The sequence below is a fragment of the Canis lupus genome, chromosome 1 (genome assembly GCF_003254725.2).
Source record: "Canis lupus dingo isolate Sandy chromosome 1, ASM325472v2, whole genome shotgun sequence".
Classification (NCBI taxonomy): domain Eukaryota; kingdom Metazoa; phylum Chordata; class Mammalia; order Carnivora; family Canidae; genus Canis; species Canis lupus.
In genome coordinates, this window is record NC_064243.1 from 69235859 (window position 1) to 69258780 (window position 22922).

The following is a 22922-nucleotide window of genomic DNA, read 5'->3' on the forward strand; positions in this document are numbered from 1 at the left end:
GGGATGAGCCGCCTGCTTCATTCCAGGCTCGTCCTCTTCTGGACTCTGGAGCCTTCCATCATCATCCCTTTCCTCCTCCTCGGGCATTCCCACAACCACAGTCGGAGTCCTTCCATCCAAGCAAGTCGACCAACCCTCCAGGTCCCTACTGCATGTGCTGCCCTGTCCTACGTGCTTCAGGTTCATGAGAGACTGCTTCAGGTTCAACTCATACACTAGAGTAAAATGTCACTTGACTTCCACAGTCACAGCAGCCACATTTCAACAGATTGACAGCCATCTGTGGTGAGCAGCTGCCATGCTGGATGGAGCAGTCTAGAACATCCGTCATCCATCACGAAAGGCTCTGGGGGACCATGCTGGTCTACATTCTTGTATCGTTCTCCCACCTGTCCTCCTCCTCACAGCCAGCTTTCTTTAAATAGTCTATACTCACTCTCATATTTTAAGATTCATTTGAGAGAGAGGATAAGCCATGGTGGGGCGGGCAGAGAGAGAGAGAGAGAGACTCAGGGCTCACCCCAGGACTCCAGGATCATGACCTGAGCCAAAGGCAGACACTCACCTGGCTGAGCCATGGGGCGCCTCATCCCACTCACATTCTGTGTGCTAACCTTCCTCAGCCTCACCTTCCCCAATCCCCAAACACAACGTACCCAACAGCCTCTAAGCATTTCCCACTTAGCACAATGGAAACGAGATCTCATGTCTGCCCACAACTCCAAACTACACTGCTTCCCCATGGACCCTGTGAACAGGTCTCCACCGAGCTCCAGCTCCCAAGCCCGCCATCACCCTCACACCCCAGAGATGATGGGCTACACGGTCCTCTACAGACACTCCCTACTCAGCATCTGTCTCCTGTCCTCACTTCTTATGTCGCCGCCTTAGTTTCCATCACCTCTGGACCGGACACCGGACCTTCCTGCCTCTCACCTCCGTCCCCGACGATCTCCCGCCACACCACAAACAGGGCCCTATTTCTGACATGAAAATCTGACCGTGGCACATTCTAAAAACCCTTTATGTCAGGATAAAAGTCTAGATGCCTTAGCGTGAGACACACAGCCTTCCAAAAACCGTTCTTTGCTTAGCTTCCCATGATCACCAGCATTCTCCACAGAGCCACCCTAAAGTAACCCATGACGTCAGATAAAACCCTGTGCCTGCTGAGAAAACACAGCTTCAAGACGAGTTCTCACTCCTCCACCCACCTTGCCCATTGCTCGCAGGTCCCTCCTGCACAGACCCTGGAGCCCACGTCCTTCAGCCCGTCAAACAGCTTGGAATTCCTTACACACCACCACTCTTCACACTGGAGCTATTCCTTTCTTCTGCACAGAACGTCCCCTTCCTGCCCACATCCAGATTATTGGTCATAAGTCTCAATTTCTACGATAGAATGTTAATATCAAACTGCTTCTATCATTTCTAAAATTTATAGATTGGCCTATATATACAACAATATAAACATTTCAAGCCCTTGTCAGCTAATAAAACAATAGATGTCCAGCTGATAGGGTACATTAAGTTGTGTCACTGAACTCAGATTACTAGAGCCCACATACGTGGGTAATATTAGCCTCACTGCCATGGTCAGAAGGTTTGTGTCTCCCTACAACCCCTACATGGAAATCTTAATTCCAATGTGATGCTATGAAGAGGTGGGTAACTGGGTCATGAGAGTGGAATGGTCATGATCGGGATCAGCACTCCCCACAGAAGAGGCTCCAGAGAACTCCGCTGTCCTTTCCACCACATGAGGACACTGCGAGAAGTCACGGTCCGTGAACCAGGAAGCAGAGCCTCACCAGATACCAAATTTGCTGGAGCCCTGATCCTGAACTTCCCAGCCTTCAAAAAGGTGATTTATTCTGATAACCCATCCAGTCTGATATGTTGTTCTAGCAACCCAAATGGACTAAGACACTGACCAAAAAGTCAATCTATTTTCTGTCCCAAAATGTGTGAGGGATGGGTCATCTCCCACCTACTTACACAGCCTGTAACATAACAGCCTTGAACATCCCCTACACAAACAGCAGCAGGGCTATTCCTAAACTGAGAAGAGTGGAATCACGGCATATTCAGTGAGCCTGGTTGGGTGGGTGAGTGCACATGTGGGTGCATGGGTCTCATGAGCGGTAAGTAAGACTGAGTAGGAGAAAAACAGGTTTCCTACTTGGAAATTCATCTCCCAGGTGATCTGGCAAGAAGGAAACAGCCCCTGGGGTGCCTGGGTGGCACAGTCCGTTAGATGTCGGACTCCTGGGTTTCGGCTCAGGTCGTCATCTCAGGTTTGTGAGATCAAAAGCCCCATGTCAGGCTCCTCACTGAGCTCAGAGTCTGCCTGAGATTCTCTCTCCCTCTGTCCCTCTCACTTATGCATGCTCTCGCTCCAAAATAAACCTTTTTAAAACAAGGGAGCAAGTTTTTTAGAGAAGCACCAGCATGGAATCTCACAGTCACTAGTGGCAGGTCAGGTCATCCCTTAAATTCACTGACACACAGAAACATCAACTAGAAAACTGCTACTGGGGACACAGCCCAGAATATCCTCCCCACAACCCATTTATGAAGTCCTACAGGATGTCTTTCAGAATCTGGTAAGATGGAAAGTCCTTCTACGGCAAGATGACCTTCTTCCATCCTTCCAGTCAGAACACCCATGAACACTGTACCCATTTTCATACCTTGCCTGACAAAGCTAAGAACTGCTGAGTTTTCTATTTTTTTCCTTCCTAGTTTACTTGGTTTTGAATCTTACCTTCCATGTTTACTGCCTCGGTGGCCTTGGGTGAATCATTTAACCTCTCTATACCTCAATTTTCTGTATTTATAAAGTGTGGTTAATAATACCAACGTTTCAGGGCTGTTCTGAAGACAAGACGAGGCGACGTGTGAAGTGCTGCAATAGTGCTGGTGCATTGTGAGAATCCCAGAATGATTAGCTATTAATAGTTAGGTCTATTTTATTTGGCTGTTTTTTTAAGTAGGCTCCATGCCCAGTACAGAGCCCAACACGGGACTCACAGACTCACGACCCTGAGATCAAGCCCTAACTTGAGATCAAGAGTCAGATGTTTAACTAAATGAGCTGCCCTGGAGCCTCTATTCAGGATATATATTTTTTTTATGATAAAGGCACTTTGGAATCTTTTAAAATGAAGTTATAAATAAGCATGTCTAACTAGAAGCCTCAATATAAATAGGATATTCCCATCTAGAAATAAAACCACCCTACAGCACTCTGTATCGAGACAGAGTCCACCTGGAGTGCTAGCAGCCACTTTTTTTTTTTTTTTTTTTTTTTTTAATTTTAAGAAAGAGGGATACACAGAGAGGAAGAGGAAGAGAGAAAATCTTAAGTAGGCTCCACGCCCAGTGCAGAGCCTGACGTGGGGCTCCATCTCATGAGCCAAAACGCTTAACTGAGCCAGATAGATGCCCATTCTTTAAAGCACATATAAAATTAATTTAGTTATTCTTCTAAAAGTTGTTACCTGACCTAAAGTCAACATGTCTTGAAAAATGACACGCATGATATACTCTGCCATCCCCCTAACTGGGCCCTCCCCAACTCACTAAAAGGCACCTCCAGCCAGCCTCCCAGGCCTTACTAGTGTTATGTCATCCCTCACACCCAATCATCACACTGATTCTTCCTCCTTCCTCAGCCAATCTTAAATTCTTTACTTGACTAGGGGCTTACCGTCATCACTATTTTTTAGTACACAGTTCAGCAATGCTAACCTTATTCACATTGTTGTGCAAGAGATTCTGAAACTCTTTCATCTTGCAAAATTGAAACTCTATACCCACAGAACAGCAGGCACCCCCTGCCCCTGCCGGCAGACATGGTTCTACTTTCCATTTCCACGAGCGTGACTATGGATACCTCATATAAGTGGATCACAGTGCTTGGCTTTTTGTGGCTTATTTCACTTAATGTCCTCTAGGTTCAACCATTTTAGAGCATGTGATAGACTTCCTAAGGCTCAATGATATTTCATTCACCACATTTTGTATATACCACGCTTTGTTTATCTAATTCATTCATCAGTGGACACTGGGCTACTTCCATTTCTTGGCTACCATGAATAATGCTGCAATGAACACAGGGGTGCAACCATCTCCTAAAGATCCTGCTCTCAGTTCTTTTGAATATATACCCAGAAGTGGGACTGCTGGATCATATAGTTCTATTTATAATTTTTTGAATATTTTCCTGTTTTGAGTGCTTATACTGTTTTCTGCAAGAGCTCCATCATTTAACATTACCACTACCAATGCACAAGGGTCCCAATATCTTGGTATCCTTGCTAACATTTCTTATTGTGTATTTCTGCTAATGGCCATCCTAATGGGTGTGAGATGGCACAAAGGCAGTATTTAATAAATATTTGATAATGTTTAACTAGATTGAGGTTACACAGACAAAAATGTATGATCTCTACCCTCAAGTTCCTAAAGGAACGGGGAAAAATGATGGACACAAATAAGGTTTGTGCTAAATTTCTAGATAGATAACAGATGGAAGAAACTGTCAACTCTCCTTGAGTGGGAGCAGGAGACAGGGTGGTGGAGAGCAGTCAAGCTAAATCTCCTAGAGTAGAATACTTAAGTAGGCATCAAATACCAAAAAAGTAGGATATCTTAAGTAGGCATCAAATACCAAAAAAAAAAAAAAAAAAAAAAAAAAAAAAGGAGGGGGGAAGAGGACACGCCAAATGTAAAGAATAGTATATTCAAGCAGCAGCTATGGTATGGACCAACAAAGCTCTTATGAGGAGAGAACTTTGGTGTGGATTGAACCCAGACTCTATGTAGGAGGTTACTGAGAAATGAAATAAGAGAAATAGAGCCTTGTCAACCACCCCAAGAGGGTCAGGCTGGATCCACTCAATGGTGCTAAACCAGGGAGTGCCAAGATCAAACAGGCGCTCCTGAGATCTTAGTCTAGCAGCAGCGTGGTGTGTGACCATGGGGGCCGGGACCAGACGGTTCATCCATGTGGGAGGATGACAATATTGTCAAAGCAAGAGAGGACAGAGGTCAAACCTAAGTCCAAACCGTGGACCAAGAGAACTAGGAGAGGGATGTTAGTAGGTAGACGAAGAACAGACCTTTTTGACTGATAAGCAATGGAAGCATGTGGAAGGAGTGGAAGGACCCACTCTACAGGAGACGGATGAGGTTTAAGGGGAAGATGCCGGTTTGCTCTGAGACCACTGAGTGCAGTGTCCAGGAGGCAGTTAAAGAGGAGTCTGAGATTCAGGTCAAAGATATGGATTAGACACATATACTGGAAGTCATAAAAATAAAAACTAGGTGGATCCCACTATCTATATACCACTCTTTCTCATGTAAATCTAGGGTTGCAGAAATACCAGATGTCTTTATGTAGCATATCCTGTTTCTACTAACAGAACGTATTTTTCTACATGTTTTACAACATACTAGATGGCTTCCTTCTTTCACAAAGCTTTAGTGCTCTTATGACTCTCCCATATGTAATTGCAGAAAAAGTGGCTAATGATAGCCAAATTCCCACCACTTTCTTTTTAATAGCTTTTAGGACTAGCAGAAGGGCATATGGTTGGAAATATTATCAAAACCACCCTTAATGTCAAGTCTAAAAAAAGCACGTCGTTTATTTAGTCAAATATCTGATACGTTACTACGTCTGAGAAACGCATTCTAAACAGAATTCTAATGGAGAATACTACCATATTATTCTGCAGGCAGACATGCAATTTAATTGTCTTTCGTTTAAATGTGGAATTAAACCACAAATTAGGCATCAAGGCTTTAAAACTAAGCAAACTGAGAAAACTAAATTTATATGTAATTATCACCCTTAATACCCCGTATTTCATTACCAAGACATATAAACAATGACAGCATGTGGGCAAATAAACTTTCCCGCCTATGTTCATCCACTGACTGTTTTCTTCTGTTGACTGTGACGTACAGGTTAGAAACAGCAAGGCCACTTCCTTCACCGTGACTAGGGGCTCAGGCATCCCCAGAAAGAACATCTCGGCGAGGCTGTCCACAGCCACAAGCTAACAGACTTAAGAGGGCTTTGCTCCGGGATGCAACAGAATCAAACCTTTACTCTTCACTCCTCCACTCAGCCTTCTCCGCCAGTCACATCCCATTATTCAAAGTGCAGAAGAGGAATGGCCCTTTCTTAACAAGGAGGAAAGTGCTAGAGACTGACTGTATGTGTGTCCCCCCACCCCATTCATATGTTGAGACCCAATCCCCAGTGTGCCAATATTTGGGGGCCTCTGGGAGGTGATGAGGTCATGGAGGCAGATCCCTCATGAGTGGGAGCTGTACACGTATGGAGAAGCCTTGGAGAGCTCCCTGCCCTTCTGTTTGTGAGGACACAGAACGCATTATCTACGAGGGCCAGAAAGTGGGCCCTCCCCAGACGCTGAACCTGTTGGCATCTTAATCTTGGCCTTCTCAGCCTTCCCGTGTTATTTATGAAGAACTCCGACTATGGCACTTTGTTAGAAATGCCCAAACTGACCCCGACAGAAGGCTGCTGGTTACCTAGCTAATTGCCAGATTGGATTACTGTTGCCCCCCCGTGATTTATATAGGAGACTGAGAAGCCCTGCCAGTCCCTGGAATTAGCAGTAGGCATCAGAGCCTCCGAGGCTCCTGCTTAGTGTCTTGGGAAATTCCTGGGGCAGAACAATCTCAACACACTTGATGCCAGGCGGATTTGCACCGGGTGCCGGCCGGTCAATCTGCCGCCTGCGCCAGGCTGGGCCCCACCTCCTTTCCTGCCTCCCCGTAACCCGACAACAGGGCAAGGAACACATCACCCCACACAGCCACCAATCTGTCCAGCAAGGCAAGCGCTCTCCCAAGCCCCCAGACAAGCGCACATTGCTTCCAATATGCTTTCTTCCTTGCATTTTAGAATGTTTCACCACTTCAAAAAGAACCCTCCTATCCATGATCTGTTAGTCCCTCCTTTCCCCCAACACCTCTCTCAGCCCCTTGCCACTACTAATCTACTCCCTGTTTCCATTGATTTGTCCACTCTGGATATTTCAAATAAATAATCATATAAATATGGTTATTGGTGTCTGGGTTCTTTTACTTAGCATGTTTTCAAGATTTATCCATGTAGCATTTATCAATACTTACTCTTTTTTTAATTATTTTTTTAAATTATTTTATTTTTTCACCCAGTCCTCATCCTGCCAAGTGTCCCCCTCAGTTACCCCAACCACTTCCCTTTCCACCACCCCTTGTTCGTTTCCCAGAGTTAGGTGTCTCTCAATTCCTAGCATACAGGTGGATTCAAGAGCTAAAAAATTCAACATAGAAATTTTTAAATCCGTTCTTTCAGTCTCTAATAATTAACACAGAATCAGACATCCCTTCTGTCTGCATACGGTACTAGTGGGAAAACATACACACACAATGGCGGAAACTTTTAGGTGATTCTCTCTACATAGGTTTTTAATACTTACCTAATTTCAACAATAAATATAAAATATGTCAAATTATTTTAAGGGTAAATTTTATACTGCTTAAGGAAAAAAATAAAGTATTTTTCTAAGAGATACAAATAAAGTTGAAATCATTTCACTTACTTTCTGCTCAGGGCTTTCCTGAAATAAAAGTCCAAAGTAGTCCTTCTCCAGGAGATTGAGATGTTCACACACTTTGTCAAATAACACTTGTCCCTTAGCACGTTTCTGAGGGAAAAAAGAAATGGTATCCTTACTTTTCCAGCACTAAAGATTCCGTGAATATGGTAAATAAAGGACTTCACATCAGATAACATTATTTAGCATAATAGATTTGTTTCCCAATCTTTTATAATACAAGAGTGATTAACAACTTTTTCACTTTAGAATCCTCCTCCCCTGCCACAGACACAAAGCTTAAATTCTAAAACGAAAGCGTGATTAAACGCTCTCTGCTTTACTTCCTACTCTATAAAATATAAAAAGGACTCCAAAAGTAGGACGCTAAGGGTTCGTTTATTTTTAAGATGGTACAAAAATACGTCCGATCGCCTCCGCCGGCTCCTCAGGGCGGCTGACGTCCTCTCCACAAGCCGCGTGCTCCCCCGGGCCTGCTCTTCACTTATCCTAACACGATGTATCCCATCGGTTCTCAGGTTTGATTCTTGGAGACTAGAAAAAAATAATTTTTTTTCAATTCAGGCAAAGCTTCTTCTTGAGAACGACGGGACACTCCATCTTCAGAACAAGAGTTCAGGATACAAGGTGATGGAACTCGTAGAGTAAGGTCAACTGCCCCCGAGGATGTAACGTACCTTCTGCCTTAAACAATTCGCTGTATTTTGTATTTTAATTTAAGAAATTGCTCTCAAGCGAGATGTAAAGGCCTTTGACAGCCCCAGAAAAGTTCACTGTCAACCAGCGGCAAGGCGTCAAGCGGGGACTGGTGTCCACTCAGGATGCGCGGCCCCGGGCAGGCCCCTTCCCCGCGTGGAGGTGAGCCGCCCTGGGTCCCCCTCGGACGTCGGCATCCTCAGAACGATGCCCTCCCGCCACCACAGGGACACTCCGTCACCTTCCCCGCGTGGAAGTGAACGTCTCCCACGGGCGCATCCCCAACAACCCAACGAGGCATCAAGGACATCTCAGGGTCGAATCAGTAGGACCCCGACACGGGATCCTGAGACAGTCTCAGAGAAACTCAGTTCAAGCACTGGTTTCGCTCCCCGAACCTTTTCCTCCTCCCCTTGGTGGGAGCAGAGGTGGAAAACTCGTGTCTGAAAGACGTGCAAAGGAGAATCTGGAACTTCCACTGGCAAACCTTTAGTAGTAATGTTTCTTTAAAAAAAAAAAAAAAAAAAAAGAGGAGGAAAGGAATCACACCAAAGAGAGGAAGAAGGAAGAAGTGACATCATTTCAACATGACAAGCACTGCACCTTCACTATTATCACTGCAGATTCATAAATTAGGGACACTTAAAATAGACAGGTGTTTATAGGTCTGCATATTCAAAGTACGTGAAATAGGGGCACCTGGTGGCTAAGTGTCAGCCTTCGCTCAGCTCGGGTGGTGACCCCGCGGTCCTGGGACCCAGCCAAGCCTTGGGCTCCCTGCGCAGGGAGTGCCTCTCCCACTCCTACCCCCCACTCCCGCTCTCTCTCAAATAAATAAATATTTTTAAAAAAAAAAAAAAAAAAAAAAAGAAAGTACCTAATTCTACAGTAGTAAGGAAGAGTATTGGATTCTGGATCCCAAACACCAAAGTTCTACGTACATTCCCATTATTGACAAATTACATGACCAAGGACAATACACTTTCCTTCCATTTGCCTTAATTTGCACACCTGTGAAATGGGGGGTAACAGCATCCTCCACAGGGTGCGGTGGGTGCTGGACAGGCCGCTACACATGGAGAGCCTAGGACAGCGTGCGGGGCCTCGTGCTTACTTAATGTGGGTGCCCGCCGTGAGGGTCTGGAGAGTCTCGAACACGAAGAGGGACTAAGTGCACTTACACAAGATTTTGGCTTAAGCTTTTAAAATGGAAGGTTCTGTATTTCATTATTTGGTCTGCATGCAATTATTAACCTATATAATTAAAACTTTGAATTCAGAGGTATTTTAAATTAACTTTATGAGGAGAAGGGAACTCAAAACATAACAGCTGGCTTTCTTAAATGTACAGTAAAATCTATGGTCTCTTTTTTTTATAGGAACCTGGAGTTGATATGAAGATATATGGTTGCAAATAGCAGCATTTTTTTTTTTTTTAGGAGAGTGAGCGGGTGCCCATATCGGGGTGAGGGAGGGGTGCAGAGACAGGGGCAGAGGGGACCCCCAGCTCAGCACAGAGCCCCTGACACAGGGCTCCTTCTCATGACCCAGAGATCATGACCTGAGCAGAAATCAGGAGTAGGATGCTCAACTGACTGTGCCACCCAGATGCCCCAAAGAATATCCTGGAGATAATCAATAATTCAAGATAGAAGTAGTGAATTCTCTGCATTAATTTCAACATTATTCACTTCTGAATGTCTAGTGGGTAGAAAACCGCCCATCAAAATAAGTGGTCAAAAAATACTGACTGAATCAACTGAAAAAAAGTACTATGGTGTACTATATGCAACATTCCTATTTTTAATGAGGTGACACTAACCTACTCAGCTCCTAGTGAAGGACCATAGCTATGACGTCAGCACCCACTTTGTAATTAGCAACTTTCCTTTTCTGAGATAACAAAGTGAGCCATCAACTACAGCCCCCGCCGCATCCATCTACTTGGACATCATACCGATGCATTTACAATGAGGTATAAATGACTTGCAGGGGACAGTTTATCTCCTATACAGCAGAGATTATCATCTTATTTAGAAAGACACTAAAAACTCAACAGAAGCTAACATAAGAAGTTGACCTTTAATCAGATAAAGCTCCCAAACTTATCATTTCTAAAAAGGTCTGGCTGTATGTGACCACTACTTTCAAATGAGTGAAACCACCTAGCTGTAGACATCAGGAAGAAATGCAACAGACTCAAAAGGAGAGTCCTACTATTTGGTGATAACACTATTTGAAGTTAGAGTAAAAAGGATGTTTAAGACAACCCACGTCCGTGAACACATACTTCAGTTCAAAGAAAACACGTATTCAACACTGGTTATAGTAAAATTTTATTAATAAATCATACTTTCTCACTGGTATCTGTTTCAAAAATGGAAACATGCTCTCATGGACAGAATTCCCCTAAAGGATTGAGAGAAAAATCTGCAGAAAGCTCAGCACCACGATGAGGCATTGCTGCGCTGGGCAGCACAGGGGCATCCACGCAGGGGCTGGGGTCAGAGCCAGGCTCTGCCTCGTTCAGCTTCCTGTAGGCACTTTCCTACTAGACAAGTGCGACGACAGGCAAACCACTTAGTCTCCCTAACTGTCCAAGGAAATCCCAAGTCTCTCACAGCTCACTGGGAGGGTCAAATTAACCCGAGACAGGACACGTCAAGGTGCCAAAGCAAGTGCCTCCATCAGCCCGCCGAGTCCCGTTGGGGGCTGCTCTTTCACGAGCCCACAGCCAACACCAGAGGACCTTCTAGAGGCTTTGAAGATGCTCAGACCTTGCTTCTCTGCTATTCTCTCCTTCCCCTCTCCAGGCACAGATACTTTAAATGCTTGATTAGATCTTAACTGCACGCAGTTATTACTTATGCTTCTATTCAGCATCTCCACCCTCAATGAACTCAAAGTCTGGCTGGAAGACAAAAAAGCAACAATACCGTGGGACACGGACTGAAAGATGCACGTACAAAGTGCTATGGCAACACCAAGAACACAGGAGTAACAGGGTCTGAGAGAAACCACAGCTCCACCAAGACTGTGGCATCTGAAATGAATCTTAAAGGAAATTACCTCTGTTAAGGCAGAGAAAGAGCATTTTCAGAAGAACTTACTTTTCCATTCGGATGTTTATAGAGTCCAACAGAGCCGATTTCTCTGCAAAAGCTACTGGAGAATATGGTAAGGTGAAAAAGTAAGCTGTCCATAATGGACAAGCCGTACGCTATGACTGCCAGTCCTGCCGCTCCCCTCTCGCAGGACTGCCAGGGCTTGCTAGGCTAAGAAGCTCAACACGTACTGACCCAGCATCTGACGTGTATTGGTTCCTCTGGGAAGACATCGCGAAAACAATGATAAATAAGATACAGATGGTCTTGGAAAATTCACAAACGACAGAAAATAAAAAGGAAGTCCCTCCAAGGGAAAACAAAGTCCTATGAACCTGCTGCCCTAGAAGTAACTGGCTACCTGGTCCAACTGGTCCAAAGACGACTAACCAAGGGCCTATGAGATAGCTGCACGCAACAGGTCCACGCGAAGACAGCACCTGCTCCGGGGGGGGGGGGGGGGATTACCACGTACAATCCCATCTTCCTCCAGCACCTTTAATACACGATGCACACGCACGCACACACAGCCGGACACAGGGGGCTATAAACACAGAGGTGAAGAAGAAGGAAAAGGCAGTACGCAAAAGCCGAGGTTTCAGGAGGCAGAGCAACACACACCCACCAGACCCACGAGACGTTCCATTTGCACACCCACGTCCCCAAAAAGGGAGTAATGGGAGATAAAAACTCTGCTTAACTACTATGCATCAAACTTCCTACTTGCACGTGAAATGTCCTGAGACGTTCTATGGCGAAAAAACCTTGTTTCCCATCATTCAACCTCATGTTTCCCCAAAATTATTTGGCTAAATAAAGCACTATTTTATTTTAATACAACACTTACTAACTTAACTCCACATCAGAATGACTGTTCTACAGACCATATCTCAAGAAATGAGGGATAAAAAATTACCATGATTTGGCCCTCAAGCAGATTTGGAGACTGGCATTAACAGTTTTAATTAATATGATTTTTTCAAAAACATTTTATTCATTTAATTGAGAGAGAGAGGGAGAGAGAACACAAGCAGGGGGAGCAGCGGGCTCCCCCCTAGGCAGGGAGTCGAATGTGGGGGGCTCCATCCCACGCCCTGGGATCATGACCGGAGCCAAAGGCACATGCTTAATGGACTGAGCTTCCCAGGTGCCCCATTATGATTTATTATACACACACACAGAGTTCATCCACTATCTTTTTTTTTTTGGAATTCCACTATCTTTTTGATTCAAAAATGCCAAAAAAGAGAATTTAGTTTAAACTGAATCAGAAAAAAAAAAAAAAAAACTGAATCAGAATTGGATGTGTCCAATCTTCTGGCTGGAGCCAAGGATTCCTGGACATAAAATCCCAACAAATATAACCAAAAAATCCAAACACACAAGGAAACCAATCACTGTTATTGAGTATTAGACACTATCGAAATCAGATCTTCAGAGACTGCAGATAATGGAATTATCAAGTACAGAACACAAAGTCAGTATGTTTTACTTGTTTAAAGAAATAAATAAGATATCAAGAAATAATTATAAAAAGAAGACTCTGAAAAGAACCAAATAGACGATCTATAAACAACACCTGTAAAAATAAATCCAAACGGACAGTTTGACGCAGACAGAAAACCAGTGACCAGCAAGATGGATCTGAAAAGACTACCCGAAACACAGCAAAGAATGATGGAAAGTGTGAAAGAACTTCAGACATGGAAGACAGAATGAGGAGTCTACACAGACTTCATCAGAAATGTCACTGAAGGGGCACCTGGCAGGCCCAGTCAGTAAAGCAGGAGACCCCTGATTCTCAGGGTTGTGAGTTCAAGCCCCATACTGGATGCAGACTTTACTTTAAAATAAACCCCGTAGGGGCCTGGACGGCTCAGTCGGGTAGGCGTCTGCCTTCCATCAGTCAGATCCCAGGGTCCTGGGCTCAAGCCCCATTGACAGGGAGCCTGCTTCTTCCTCTCCCCTGTCCCTCCCCTCTACCCCCTGCTCATGCTCTCTCTATTGCACTCCCTCAAATTAATAAAATCTTTAAAATAAAATCTTTAAAAAATAACTAATTGAAAACAATACAGAGAATAAATGAGAGGCAACATTAAAAGACAGAATAATGGGAGCATTTGGTTAAGCATCCTTGCAGGGGAGCCCAATGCAGGACTTGATCCCAGAACCTCGGATCATGCCCTGAGCTGAAGGTAGAACCACCCAAGTGCCCCCAAAAATAAAATCTTTAAAAACAACTTAAAAAAAAAAAAAAGGCATAATGGCTGGTTAATGTCTAAAACTCTCCAATTAGGAAAACTCCGTGGGCCTCTAGCCACATAAAATGAAACCCAGTACTCTACAATCACTTTCTCCCATTATTTTATTACTCTGACTCATTGACATTCAAAAGGTTTTGACATTTATTTTAAAAAATAAGATATAGTAAAACCATCCAGACGAGAGGGAAAGAAACAGGAGCTAAGGAATAAGGGCAGACGAAAGTAACTTTTAACAGAAACCCCAAAGAAGTTACTGTTAAGAAACCTAAAACTGATCTGCTTTTGGAAGCTAATGCAAAAAAGGCAAACAAAATAGCATATTTCTCCTCTCATGAATATATCGGATTATCCCATATTAAATATTACCCACAAAATGTAATAACGTGGCACGTTTAATAAATACTCATCTGCAATCAAACTTGCCTGAGCAAGCTGTCGGCAGTAGGAACCCGAGGTTCCCACTTCTCTTTGCCTTCACGCTGTCCACAGCACACGGGGGACAAGAACCAGCACACAACTGTGATCGCAACACAGAAGGCTGGGGGGTGCGCCAGTTGGACCCGTTCCTCGAGCCCTCCAGATTCCTTCATGTGCCATCTTCCATGAGAATAACTGATTCTCAACTACACTGGAAAAGACACAGCAGTGCAGAGCCAGTGACCCGGGCTAGAGCCACAACCCTACCTCTTAACAGGTAGGTACCTGGAGGCAAGTTACTGACCTTCACCTGCCTCAGTTTCTTCTCTTTAAAATATAAATACTCCTTGGGTTGCCTGGGTGGCTCAGGGGTGGAGCGTCTGCCTTCAGCTCAGGGCGTGACCCCGGGGTCCCAGGATGGAGTCCTGCATAGGGCTCCCCACAGGGAGCCTGCTTCTCCCTCTGCCGGTGTCTCTGCCTCTCTCTCTCAGGAATAAATGAATATAATCTTAAAAAATAAAATATGAATACTCCTTGTATAATAGTGATAATTAAGTGAGGTGTATTTAAAGTGCTTAATAAAATAGTTGACACTTCATATGGTTTAAAAAGCAGCTGAAATCAAGGACCTTTCTGAGCTGCTCTAATAATAACTGATTTTAAAAATGATTAAAGAACTTTCACACTTATTTCATCCAATCTCATTTCACAAATGAGAAAACGGAGGTTACAGAGAAGTTAACTTAGTTTTCAGACTGATTTCCTGAATTTCTTTTGAAGAACTGAATTCTTATCTGTGATACCCATAAACTTTAGTACTCTGTATTTCTATCCAGGAAGGCAATTTTCTCCTATTATCGTTGTTTTAACTTTTTTTTTTTTAATAAACGACTTGGATTCTATTGCATGAAAGGACTACAAACCCACGTGTTAACCAAGCAGAACATAGGTGTGGTGTTTTTTTTTTTTTTTTTTTTTGGTCCCACTACCTGCACTGAAGACCCGGACACCTCGCCGCCATGGCACTTTGGGGGTACTGCCCCAGACGAAGACAACTGTGGACTTGCCAAGACATACTCTGAATTTCTTTTTCACCCTGAATTATCTCCAGCTGTTGAAACCTTACCTCTAGACCAATCTCCAGACTCTCCTTCCCTCTGAAAGCTGTGCCAGTCTCCCGATGCTCCTGTTTCTCCTTCGAGCAGCCTCTTGCACACCTATCACACTTACTCTTACATTGTGCTCCTTTTCGAAGCTAAGTTTGGAGCCTGAGTTCTTTAATCAAAAGTATGTTTTTCTCACTTTAACATCTCTTGGGGAGGTGAAGAGGATTGGAGGGCCCAAGTCCTGACCTTGCTGGCTCTGCCTTCCCCTAAGTGTCCTGGAAATGGAGAACTCGACTTACGACAATGAGAATTTCTCTGAGGAGGCATTAGAGGAAGAAAGTGTGATTCTCACATTGGTTCCAGTTAATGAAGAACTTAATGAAGAACAAATGGAGCCAAGTGTTTCTTCAACTTCAGAAGTCAGTCTGAAGATGCCTGGGTCAAGCGATAAAGTTTGTCATCCTCATATAAGTGAACGATTCAAGTTTTGTCCAAAACATAGTTGTTGTTGTAGTACACCAGCCCCTCCTTTGCCAGCCAGTTTGCCTCCAGTTAATAAAGTACGTTGGGACATTTTGCGGAACTGGTGCCAACAACTGAATTTGAGTACCCATGGCCGGAAAATAGAGGTTTATCTGAGGCTCCAGAAACATGCTTACTCTGAAACAAACCAGGAGTGTGACAATGTAAAGACTATTCCTGAAACACCACCAGAGGCTAAATCGGAGTCATGTTCGGCGAAATGCAAGATGGTGGCCAAGATTTGGAAAAGTAGTAAGAGTGAGAGAGGCAGGGGGATTAATATAGTCAAAGTGGTAACTTCAGCACAAGAAGGCATGTTGGCAGCATGGTCAAGAATTGCTGCAAGAGCCAGTCAATCCAAGTCTGTGAATTCACGTTCCGTTCCTGCTTCTGTTGAGACCTTTCTGCTGCAAGCCTCTGGTGTCAGGTGGTGTGTGGTCCACGGCAGACCTCTCCTTGCAGACACACAAGGTTGGGTTCGCCTGCAGTTTCATGCAGGTCAGGCCTGGGTGCCTGACACTCCCAAAAGGATGATCTCTCTCTTCCTGTTACCTGCCTGCACTTTCCCATCTCCAGGCCTAGAAGATAATATGTTATGCCCTGAATGTGCTAAAAGAAATAAGAAGATGATGAAAAGATTAATTGCACTGGGGAAGGAAAGGCGACCTCATTTGAACACATCAACACCATTCCCTTTGAATGGGCCATATCTTGATACAGAATAAATGATCGAGAGCCCAGAGCCACCCCTGAATTGCATCCCAGTGTTTGCTGCGCTCTGTCCTAGCCAGCCTCAGCATCACTTGGTAACCTTGAGTACGGATGTGAATGTCTGGGTTCTGTACTTGAGGCTTGCCAAGAAGTGACTGCTACCCCTGCTTCAAGTACTTAGTCCTATAGAGTATAACTTAGTTCTGTTTTAATTAATAGATTTTTTAAAGTTTTAGGTTTTCAGAAAAAGTGAACAGAAAGTGCAGAGCTCTGAAATAACTGCTCCAACCCCTTCCCCTACTATCAGCAGCCTGCACCAGAGTGGTGCAGTTGTTGAACCTACATCAACTTACCATTATCACCCAAAGCCCATAGTTTACAACAGGGTTCACTTTGGGACTTCTGGGTGGCTCAGCAGTTGAGCATCCTGCCTTTGGCTCAGGGCATGGTCCCAGGGTCCCAGGGTCCCAGGATCGAGTCCCACATTGGGCTCCCTGCATGAAGCCTGCTTCTCCCTCTGCCTGTCTCTCTGCTTCTCTCTCTGTGTCTCTCATAAATTAAATCTTAAAAAAAAAAAAAAAAAAAAACATCTCTTGGGGCAGCATTTCGCTGCGTAACGAGCTCGCCCGTCGGCCAGAACCATCCGTTGGGTGGGATGGCTCGGAGCCATGATGCCAGCAGCAAAGCTGGCAGCGCCGGCCCTAGAATCCAAGCCTCCGGCCGAGCGTCTTACGCAATGTCCTGGACCCAGCTCTGGACTGCCACCCATAGATATTCAGGGAACTAACCCGGACACACGCTGCCAACTACATTCTGAGGGAAGAGCAGCCACAGACCTACATTTCATCTTCACAATTCTACATTGTGCTTACACTCTTCCTTAGTAATTTGAGCATTTCCAAATACTTGTTGAGAACTAGAGGAATGACAGAAGCAGAAAGGCGAATCCGCCTGTTTCTCTTAAGGGCAGGCCTGCGTGTGCCCACCTGCATCCAGAAGGGGACCGTGGGCTTCCGGACGTTCCATCCCTTCACTAAGACCCTTGGCTTTGTATCCCTTCCTCCACCAGGATCTTTCCAGACTACAATCTGTGTCAACAGCAACTCTAAGAATGTAGCAGCAAGTTAATTAAACAAATCCATACAACTGTTACCAAAACTTGCCAGGTACACCTCAAAAAGAAATCTTCCTTTCTGTATTAAATGCCAATGAGCTTTACAATCTCCTTCTCTGTCTGCCTCTCCCTAACCCCACTTACAGCACGGACCAGCAATATAAAATCAGGGCACTGAAAAATTGACCATGGACCATTCAAAAGAAAAAAAAAAAAAAAGGCCCTTTGGTTTACCTTCCAGGTATCAGGGGATCTTTTTGTTTTTTTTGTTTTGTTTTGTTTTCTTCTTTAAAACACTGAATATGTGAGAGATATCCAAAAGGGTGGGGAAAAAAGACAATTTTGATGGGTTTAAAATATATTCTTCAAGAGCTACAAGACTAACTTCTGGGGACTTTAAAAGAACAAAACAAAACAATCTCGGCAGACCCAGCCGAAGAAAGGCAGACGGCAATCTGAGAAGCTGAGCAAAGTCCCCAGGGCCGGCGCTGTTATTTGTGGCATTCACTTCTGAGGCCAAAACATGACATTTCTGGAGGCCTCTCAACTTGGAGGAATTTGTGCAACTGCTTACCCGGCAGATTGCAGTGGCCACCACACACCACTGGCGTTTCATAAAGCACCATCACTGTCTCCGTGTAGGCCCCTCCACACTGCAGTCATTGTGCGCCGAGGACGCGGTGCTGGGAAGCGCACAATGCCATCCATACATACGGCCCTCCAGCCAGCTCTGTATCTTGCACTAGCTCTAAACTACACTATGCAAATGTAAAAGGCCAAGGAAAGAAAGGTATGCAAAGAGCACACACAACAACTGGCACATTGTCATGCGGGTAGAGGAAATCAAAGCCACACAGAATAGGAAAGACAGCGTCCCAAATAGTCCAAGGCCATCATTTACCAGATCATTCTTTTCCTAACCAGTCTGAGCGAGTGGTCGGCACACCTCTGTCCCAAAGCTCGTTCAGACCCCAACAAAAAGACACCGTATCCAATTATCCTGTGTGTGTTGAAGATTTAACTCCAGAAATAACGGAGTCGTTCATAGTCAACAAAGATTTTTAGGTTTCCCTGATAATTAATACGAATTAATTTCAAAAAAGTTTTTCCAACTACCAAGGATGCGTATATATAGGATATATGCATGTGTACAAAAATGTACACGAGTATACACACATATGTATCTTATTTTGAATAGAATTAAAAAGTTTCCAAGCTTTTTCATTACTGATCAGAACTGCATATGTGTACATCCACATACATGTACACGCATCATCAAGATTATGTAGCACGGACGTCTCTAATAAAGTAACTGTTAACGTATAAGTAGTTTTTCTCGTACAGTGTTCTTTCAAGACTAGGCTACGAAACAGAAGAAGGAACCTCTCACAGGTCTTTACAAGAACTCTATTTCTTTTCCATTACACAGGATTTAGGGGGTCAGGGTAAACATGGAGCAAATCCTACATTCCTTATGTTGCAGACGCGGACAACATAAAATGTAAAATGTAGTTTTAGGTGTGAAGAATAAAAAGGGGAGTCTCTATGCTTCTAGCTATGCCAGGGTTTCCCTTAGAATTACTGCAGGACGTAGTTACTGGAGGGTACTGCGCCGTCTATTCCGGTCTAGGGTTTGGTTTGGCTTTTGTAGCAGCCTTTTAAAAAAATTTTTTTTTTGAAAGACAGCACACGTGCATGTTTTAGAATTCTTAACTGAGCACACAATTCATCTCGTAAGCAACCAGGTAAGTTTAGATGACAAACCAGATAGAAAAATAGGTTTTCATCTGTATGCTTTGTGGAAAACAGCAACTCTGACAGCAAAATCCTGCAACCGGTATCACAAACAAAACACAGTATCAGCCACAAACCCGAGTCTGTGGATGTGGTTTTTTTTCCTCCCAAAGCAAATAAATGCTTATTTTTTAGCCTTAAAAGACAAAACACTGAGTCTTTAATCCTGCATCCACAATCACATTCTCTAAGGTGGATGCAGTTTCTATTTCCGGCAACCCTGAGGTTTTCATCAGCTTTCAGGACCCAGGAATCCGCTCAGTGACCAGAGGACAGGCCTTCAGGGGATCCAAGCCCTGACCTGAGGATGCCCAAACCTCACAAAAGCCCCAGAGCCGTGGATCTCAAAGCTTGTTACACAAACTCTATTTGTTGATGACATGTAAGCATCTGCACACAAATTTCGTACAACGGATTATACTTATTTTTTGGCTTTAACTAAATGAAATAAGCGGTCAGTTCTAACGTGTGTCGATTACTCAGCTGTTCATAAAACGTGGTCCCTTAAATGCCTTCCTTCCGTAATAGAAGTTTAAGGAACTGGTGCCGTAGTGTATGGGGAAGAATCATCTCAATCTCCATTTGCTCCAAAGAGCCTGCAATTTCTCATGTGCAAAATCCAACCGTGTTTCTATTCCTAGAGTTCTAGTTTATTTTTGTGGTAAAGGATTTCATCTTTGATCTCTCTTTTGAATCCAACTGGTTATGGACCATGTGTCTTCTGACTCCCCAATAAAAAGTCCTTGGACACTAGGGACTGGCCTATTCAAAACTTCGAGATAAAATGTATTGTTTTTAAACCTTGTGATTTTTTTTCTTACTTGTAGAAGTACTAAAATTTAGAGACTAAGAAGTTCTTTAAATTACAAAGTCACGGTGAATACATAAGTGGTATATGTTTACATTATGAGCCTTCCAAGTCCCAAAGTGATTGATGAAATATAAAAATACTATCAGGAGGAACACCCAGGTGGCTCAGTGATTGAGTATCTGCCTCCAGCTCAAGTCATGACCCTGGGGTCCCCGGATCGAGTCCCACATCGGGCTCCCTGCATGGAGCCTGCTTCTCCCTCTGCCTGTGTCTCCGCCTCTCTGTGTCTTTCATGAATAAGCAAATAAAGTCTTTTTTAAAAAAGTATTTAAAAAATAAAATCTTTATATAAGGCATGGGATTTTATTTTTCACCAAAAATTCAAGAAAAATAGTACGATCCTGAAAAAATATCATCGGGGTTTTAAAACATAACAATGGAAGCTCATGCTTCTCAAGCCCTGACTATATACAGAGCGTTGCTCAAAGCAAATTCTCACCAAATTCAGCCACAAACCAGTGAGGAAAAGACTTGAGTAGAGACCCAGACACTTAGACCTCCTGCGTGTCAATGGAGGGTCTCTACTCCACTCACTTTCTACCACTGAACGAAAACACCTCACCAGCCCGAACAATATTTCAACAAGGAGCTCATCTAGGAAATCCCCCTGCACCTGGGGAGCAGGTGCTCTGCAGGGACTGCCTGGCAGACAGGAGGTTCGGCCTTTCCATGCAGTTGGCTCTGGCCGCACAGATTTCAGCCTGGCATCATGGGGCACCCAGGGGGGCTCAGCGGTGGAGCGTCTGCCTTTGGCTCAGGGCGTGACCCTGAGGTCCCGGGATCGAGTCCTGCATCGGGCTCCCTGCATGGAGCCTGCTTCTCCCTCTGCCTGTGTCTCTGCCTCTGTGTCTCTCTCATGAATAAATAAAATCTTAAAAAAAAAAAAAGCCTGGCACCAAAACCACTGAATCAGCATCTTCAAGGTGATACCTGGGCATCTGTACTTTTGTATTAGATTTTAATTCTTACAACAGTTTTAGGTTCGCAAGAATTGAGAAGGTAGAGATTCCCCGTATGTCCTCCAGCCCCACACATGTGCAGCCTCTCCATTATCCACATCCCCCCAGCGGATGAACCTCACTGACACACACTCATTATTACCCAAGGCCCCAGTTAACTGTAGGGCTCAGTCTCGGGGTTGTGCATTCTGTGGGTTTGGACGAATGTATCATGACGTGCATCTGCCATTACGGTACTATCCAGAGTAACTTCATTGCCCTAAAGCTCCTCTGGGCTCCTCCACTTGCAGAAACCTCAACCAAGGATTCCGACTAGGAGACAAGCTGATACAAAGGTCAGCAAGAAATGTGTGGGAAATATCAGAAAGGGAGACAGAACGTAAAGACTGCTAACTCTGGGAAACGAACTAGGGGTGGTAGAAGGGGAGGAGGGCGGGGGGTGGGAGTGAATGGGTGACGGGCACTGGGGGTTATTCTGTATGTTAGTAAATTGAACACCAATAAAAAATAAATTAAAAAAAAAAAAAAAAAAAAGGTCAGCAAGCACATCCCCCACCCAGAGTGAGACTGCAGGGCTTACGCCCCAAGTGCGCGAGCTTTCAATGTAACCCAACATCCAGGGCACCATACTCCCCCCTTCCCTCCCTTTCAAAGGCTTAGACACAGAAGCCAGGGCCCTGGCTTAATACAGCAGTTGTTCAAGTTTTCACTTCAAACCACTTAAAAAAGGACTGGTTCACAGGACGTGGTAATGTAAAATTTCCCCGACAATCTTCAATGACAACTATAGCTGAAACTACCTTTGAAACAAAAAAAGGTCATCAGGTGGAAAAACACAAGACACTCATCTGACCCTAGATCTTATTACGCAGATCTCACCTCATCACCAGCCAGGCCCACTGAAACTGTCCTTACACCTCCCCAAGGGTTTTGTTTTTTGTTTTGTTTTTAACAACGAACCAAAGTGCAAGTCAAGTTGCAATGCAAAATAATCTCCATCACTTAAATATTTACTTTATGGCAGCTATGAAACAGGGAAACAGGATCTGATGCAAAAAGAGAGGTCTTGAGTTTCTTAGCAACAAAAATCTCCTGCATTTCTGATTCTTGAATTCAGTGGCAACTTCTGGGCAATGTGAGAAATATAAAAATACGTTTAATTTTGAGATAGCACGGTTTTTAAACATTGATCTGAGGCAACAGTGTTTCCATTCAGCTTGACATTTTTTTTCCCATTAAAAGTTGTTCATTCCTGATGGGTGACTTAACAAACTCAAGTAAAACCCAAAGAGACAGTAACAAGGTCTTTTTGTTCCGCGGGGGGGAGGGGCGCTGGGTGAGTCCCCAAGACTCTGCGGACTTCCCTGCACAGACATCGAGTCAACCCCGTACAATCCCAGAGAAACCCAGGGATTCGGCAGCAAGAGAGGGGGCGTCTGGGGGAATGCGCCCGGAGCACGCCTCCCCAAAAGGCTACCTTCGCCCCAGCGCGCCCCCCCTGGCCTGAGACGCGCAGACCAGCCTTCTGCCCCCAGCCCAGGCTGCCTGCCGCCTTCCCAGGCCTTGGCTTCCCGGGTGAAATCTCACCACTTAGGATTCCCTGGAGGGAAGAGGCTTCCTTTAAAATGCAAATCTCTCTTAGAAGGCAGTACAGGTAATCAATCATTCACACATTGAAGTCATTCGCTCAAATCACTGATCCCCTCATGACTCGGCTGAGAAAC

At 44.4% G+C, this 22922-nt stretch overlaps 2 protein-coding genes across 20 annotated transcripts in view; one reads left to right on the forward strand and one right to left on the reverse strand.

The window, feature by feature from the left end:
- Nucleotides 1–22922, reverse strand: part of EPB41L2 (erythrocyte membrane protein band 4.1 like 2) — a 193662-nt gene that overhangs the window by 64188 nt on the left and 106552 nt on the right. For all 19 annotated transcript variants that reach the window (XR_007413608.1, XM_049115512.1, XM_049115521.1 and 16 more), the window contains one exon: nucleotides 7626–7730. Coding sequence is in view for 18 of the 19 variants with exons in the window: in XM_049115512.1 (XP_048971469.1) it covers nucleotides 7626–7730 (105 nt within the window). In the remaining variant the exon portion in view is untranslated. The remainder of the gene's footprint in view (nucleotides 1–7625; nucleotides 7731–22922) is intronic.
- Nucleotides 15509–16474, forward strand: LOC112644567 (developmental pluripotency-associated protein 2-like). The gene has a single exon (XM_035709513.2). The coding sequence runs from the start codon at nucleotides 15509–15511 to the stop codon at nucleotides 16472–16474; it is 966 nt and encodes a 321-aa protein (XP_035565406.1).

Bases quoted from the DNA above. Each gene is read 5' to 3' on its own strand.
- LOC112644567 (XM_035709513.2), top strand. From the start codon at position 15,509: ATGGAGAACTCGACTTACGACAATGAGAATTTCTCTGAGGAGGCATTA.